At 61.2% G+C, this 4,991-nt stretch overlaps 2 protein-coding genes across 2 annotated transcripts in view; one reads left to right on the top strand and one right to left on the bottom strand.

Annotated features, from left to right (window-relative positions):
• The window catches only part of CA9 (carbonic anhydrase IX), a 43,719-nt gene extending 42,573 nt beyond the window's left edge, over positions 1–1,146 (top strand). Inside the window, exons 13-16 of the mRNA XM_009334824.1 lie at positions 258–281; positions 469–498; positions 641–734; positions 890–1,146. Coding sequence (XP_009333099.1) covers positions 258–281; positions 469–498; positions 641–734; positions 890–953 — 212 coding nt within the window. The 3' untranslated portion in view covers positions 954–1,146. The remainder of the gene's footprint in view (positions 1–257; positions 282–468; positions 499–640; positions 735–889) is intronic.
• Positions 1,147–1,899: 753 nt separating this feature from the next.
• APH1A (APH1A gamma secretase subunit) overlaps positions 1,900–4,991 on the bottom strand; it is a 5,948-nt gene continuing 2,856 nt past the window's right edge. Inside the window, exons 3-7 of the mRNA XM_009334819.1 lie at positions 4,233–4,306; positions 3,940–4,062; positions 3,458–3,585; positions 3,065–3,188; positions 1,900–2,823 (exon numbers count right to left, since the gene is read on the bottom strand). Of these exons, the coding sequence (XP_009333094.1) occupies positions 2,786–2,823; positions 3,065–3,188; positions 3,458–3,585; positions 3,940–4,062; positions 4,233–4,306 (487 nt within the window). The 3' untranslated portion in view covers positions 1,900–2,785. The remainder of the gene's footprint in view (positions 2,824–3,064; positions 3,189–3,457; positions 3,586–3,939; positions 4,063–4,232; positions 4,307–4,991) is intronic.

Here is a 4,991-nt window from a genome sequence, read left to right as displayed (position 1 = left end):
TTTGGTGCAGGTATCCTTCCCCCCCCCCGGCTCCTTCCCTCGATGCGTCTGGTGGGGTGTCAGGGCTAGGCTTCCTGCAGCAAGATGCTGCAAGCTGCTGGGGGTCCGGCAGGCAACTCTCCCCTCCCTGCTCATGCTCATGGTTGACAGGGAGTCTTGCAGGCAGCCCTGCTTTGGCAGCGCAGCCTGAAGCCCTGCAGGCTTGACACTCCCCAAACACCTCGGGCAACCTTTTGACTGTGCTGTCTCTCTTCCAGGTAGTGACAGTTCGGCAGCAGCAGGTAGGTGAGGGGCTGGCCCAAAGGAGGGGAGGGGAGGGGAGGGTGGCAAGGGGGTGTACCTGCCTGGGAAGGGGTGTTCTGGTAGGCATTTGCTGAGCTGGGGGGCAGGCAGCCACTGTGGGTTTGCAGGGCTGCCCTAGCATCCGTGCAGCTGGCTCTCATCCTCTTGTCTTTGTCTCCTTTGCAGAAGGACACTCTGGCTCTTCATTTCACGCAGGTAAGCGTGCTCAGCCAAGGCTGCTGCCTTCATGTCCCCTCTGCCTTCGGGCTACCAGCCTGCTCCAGCCTTGCCCCATCTCCCTCGGCCGGTAGCTGCAGGGGACCATCCCCAATGTAATGCACCTGTGCTTGGCTTGCAGGGGATGTGCTGGCTGTGCTCTTCGGGGTGCTCTTTGCTGTCACGGCACTGGCTTTCCTGCTGTACATCTACAAGCACCGCAGCCAGAATGCACGGTGAGCAATGGGGAGCTGCAGGAGGAGGGGGCCCAGGGGGTAGCACGGGGCTGGAGCACGAGAAGGGGGGGTTAAGGGTGGTCTCTCAGGCAGTAAGATGGGTTAGCAGGGCCTCCCTGCCTGCTCTAACACTCCTCCCCTTTCTCCCCGACCAGGCTGGACTCGCCGACCAAATCCAAGGTCATCTACACAGCAGCCACCACTGAGAACACTGGGTGAGCCCCGTGCCTCTGCGGCGGTCTCAGGCCCGCTGGTTCAGCCTGCCTCCCCACCTGACCTCACTCCCACCCTGGACCGAGGGAGGACTAGTGCTCCAGCATCCCTCGGCTGCATGGGCTGCTCACATGGACTGTTTGTCTGGGGCAGCATCTAGCCCCAGCAGATATTTTTGTTATAAAAAAAAGGTAAAAATGTATTTAAAAAAATAAATAAAGAAATAAAAGCCTCCCATGGTGCCAGCCCTCTCCACTGTCCTTGTGCAAAGCTGTGGGGCCGGAAAGGGCACCAGTGGAGCTGGACCCACAGCAGAGAGGGGCACACAGCAGAGAGAGAGCATCAGCCTCCGTGCCCTGGGCAGTGCTCCAGAGCAAGCAGCACAGGGTTGCACAGCCCAGCCCTGCCCTCCATCACTCTGGGACTTCTTCCTCCTCTTATTTGTGCAAAGCGTTGGAAAAACATTGCAGCTTGGTAGGGCTGGAGAAAGAAAGTGCTGAAGGTGGCAGAGCCACCACTTCCTTGCTAGCCAGCCCCCACCCAGCTGCCCTCTGGCTCTACCGTAGCTGGAGTGGTCCCAGATCCACAGCTGCCTCCCACCTTTCCTGGTGGCTCCAGTAGAGCTGGAGCCAAGCCCCAGGGAGCTCTACGGCCGCACCAAAACCAAGAGAAACAGGCCAGGTCCAGGAGAGGGGAGGAACCTGCAGGTCTCCAGCTCTCGGCAGCCTCCAGCCCAAAGCAGTAAAACTAGAGCCCAGCCTCTGTTAGGATGGACAGAGCAGGAGCAAGACCTCCAGGCAACTGGGATCTCCAACTGCCAGACCTTCCCCCCACCCCAGTCACACCAGCACAAGCCACTGTCACAGCACTGCTGCTGGGTGCTTGCACCTTCCCCACAAGGGCAGCGCCGCTGGCCGCACACAGCCCTGCTTGTCTGTGGTACTTCTTTTTATTGGTATAAAAGCCCACTGTGGTTAAAACTGCCTTCTCAGCCCTGAGCCCGATGGCAGTTTCTTCCTCCCAGCCCTGTGGCACAGCATCAGGGCTGGTGCCTGCCTGAAAATCCCCCTCCAAGTTCAGGTGAGGGCAATGGTCTACTGGAATGGTCCCTTGAACCCCCTTCCCAAGCTGTGCTGGCACCAGCTGCGGGGTTGCATCTCCTCCTGAGCCCTCCACCACCCTCTGTGTCCACTGGGCCCTTTGGGTACCGTCTTCTCCCTGTCCTCTTCCCGTCCTGGGTGCTGTCAGTCCCCCAGCACCACCCTCCCTGCACCAGGATGCCAGCCCACTGCAGCTATGTAGTCCAGTGCCAGGTCTGCGGCTCCCAGGGCAGCGGGGCTGGACAAAGGGGTGGAGAAGGTAGCACCACAGTGGTTAGCCCCAAGCCAGATTGTGGCAGCGCTTTGCAAAGCCACTTCCTCCACCCTGTGGTGAGGAGGCGATGTGGGCCCCCCCAACCCTGGCACAGGGGACAGCACGTCTTCTGCGGCAGGGGGAGAAGTGATGGGTTTCTTTGGGCTCAGGCCTCTGGCAGTCCAAGGTAGCATCCTTCCCAGGCAGGCTAACTGGGGCTCCACTCGCGGCAGGGCCAGCAAAGCCAGGTCCCCCAAAACTGAGCTGTCCTCTGGAGGCTCCCAGACGGGCATCGGAGTGAGCCAGCCCCAGCCACACCAGTCGGCTGGCTGTCACAGCTGGACCCCAGTGCCCGCCCTGCCAGGACTGGCCGGTGTCCCCCAGTCCAGGAGAAAAGATATTGCAGAGAAGGCGATGGCCGCTCTTGCCGCCAGGATAGGGGGGGAGGGCAGGGGTGGCTGGGGACAGGAACATCCCGTGGGGCCTCAGGATCCCGGCTGGGGGCTGGCTCCACTCGGTAGACCTGCAGGAACCAAGAGGAGATGGGGGTCAGTTTTCACCAGACTCCCTACCCCATCCACTTCCCCCAGGAGAGGCAACAACCTGACCACGGCCCTGAAACCCAGGTTCTCTTCCAGTCTGGCAGCCAAGGGGATGACGCCCTTGTTCCAGCTCTGGGGACACCCTCTTCCCCATCCCAGCACCGGTCCTGGTACCCAGATGGACCCGCGGGGTCCCCATCCCCTTTATGGAGCAGGACTTACAGAGCAGGAAGCGTCGCAGGTTCTGGGCAGATCCCCCCGACAGTAGGTAAGCCCAGGCAGCGGCAGCAGCCATCAGCAGGTAGGAGGGCACCAGGCTGCCCACGTACAGGGGGTTGCAAAACGTCTGGAGAGAGAGGCGGGAGAGAAGAGAGGTGAGCAGGCAGAATAGGACAGGGACAGGATGGGTGGCAGCGTCACCGCCTTGACAAGTGGAGCAGGACAGGGGACACCAGCTCCAGGATTCAGTTTGTGAAGGGCCAGCTGCAAGTCCCCCAAACCCAAATTCTTCACTAGTGCCGAAGGCTGTTCCCCCCCCCAGCACGGGGACCAGTACACACCACAGCCGTCCCCGAATATAGGTCCCGGCGCAGAGCTCTGCTCCCAGCTACTCACCGACCCCGAAACAGCGAGGTGCATGACAACAACCGCCGTGATCTCCCACCAGCGCCGATACTCACAGCCGTGGAAGAAGAGGATCCCCCAGAAGGTGTGAAGGAAAATCAACACCATGGTCATAAAAGCTGCAGGGAGCGGCAGAGGGGTGTCAACAGGGAACCACCCGCCCTGACCTGGCCTGCAGGCTTGGGGAGGGATGGAGAGGAGCCGGCAAAGGGGAGTAGGGACACTGCTGGGCCAGACTGGGAGGTGCTGGGGCAGACCCTGAGTGTGGGAGGGGTGGGGGAGAGGAGCAGGGAGGGTCACAGGGGACAGAGAGAAGGGTTTGGCACAGAGAGATGTGACAGGGGACTGTAAGGGCTCAGATGGGTAGAGGGTGCAGCATGGAGGGAACAGCACAGAGGGGAGATTCCAGCCCCTATGGGTCTGCCACCTCTGTGGTGGGGCAGAGATGTGAGCAAAGGGTGCCGGTCGCTCACCTGAGGTCAGGAAGTAGAGCTGCGAGTCCCCGTGGATGCCCACGGTGCCGGGCCCTAACGAGTCTGCCAGGAGATTGATCATGGAGAAGGCTCCGCTCATGAGCCCAAAGCCCACGCCAGCCACTGCCAGGAGAGGGACACCGTCAGGCCCCGAGCCTCCCAGGGCCACCCCAGGCACCTCCCAGCCAGCTTCGGCATGAGAAACCTCCCTTTACCCCCAGCATCACGTCCAGCCCTGCCCAGGCTCACCCCTGGCCCCACGGTTGGGGTGCCCTGCTCTGCGCAGCACTCACCATATGCCATTTGCTGGATGGAAATGGGGGAGCAGCCATCCTCGCTGAGGGCCACCAGCCCCTCGATGGCCTTCCTGTGGGGTGAGAGCATGCTGGAGCCCGGCACAGCCCAGCCACCTCCCAAGGCATGGTGCAGCACCAAGATGGAGCAGGCAGAACGGGGGTCTCACTCTGCACCATCCTACCCTCCTGGTAACCTATCACCGAGCTGCAACCCCCACCATGGTCAGCATCCGCGTGACCGCCCTGAACCACCAGACAAACCAGGCACGTGAAAACCACGCGAAGCCACATAGAGAGATTTTCCACAGAGGAATGCGAGTGCCATCCAGCCCCGCAGAGCAAGGCTGGGGTGAGCGGGACATCGGGTGCAAAGTAAGCAGCACCCCCGCATGGAAAGCGGCCCCAGTGCAGGTGTGTGAGGCACATGCTGGGAGGGTGTACGTAATCTCCACATTTATACTCTTAGAAGATACTGAAAAAAAATAGAGGGTGTGCAGGGCAGAGCTCAAAGAGCTAGCAAAATTCTTTGGGGAGAGAAACTGGGAGAGGTGGGCTTCATAATTTTTATCATAGAGGTGTGTGGCGGGTGGGGGGGACGCCAGACGGCTCCTCAGCCCGGGGAGGACAGCAGTGCTTGCAACCGGAGATCCGCAGGTCAAATGAAACGCAGCGGTTTGTGTTAGAGGCTGCTCCGCGGAGCTCTGCTACCCTCTGCCTGCCTGCCTCCGGCAGTGCCCTGCCCCACGGAGCGGTGCG

This window comes from Pygoscelis adeliae, unplaced genomic scaffold (genome assembly GCF_000699105.1).
Source record: "Pygoscelis adeliae isolate BGI_AS28 unplaced genomic scaffold, ASM69910v1 Scaffold102, whole genome shotgun sequence".
NCBI classification, from domain to species: domain Eukaryota; kingdom Metazoa; phylum Chordata; class Aves; order Sphenisciformes; family Spheniscidae; genus Pygoscelis; species Pygoscelis adeliae.
This window is presented reverse-complemented; position numbering and strand designations above follow the sequence as displayed.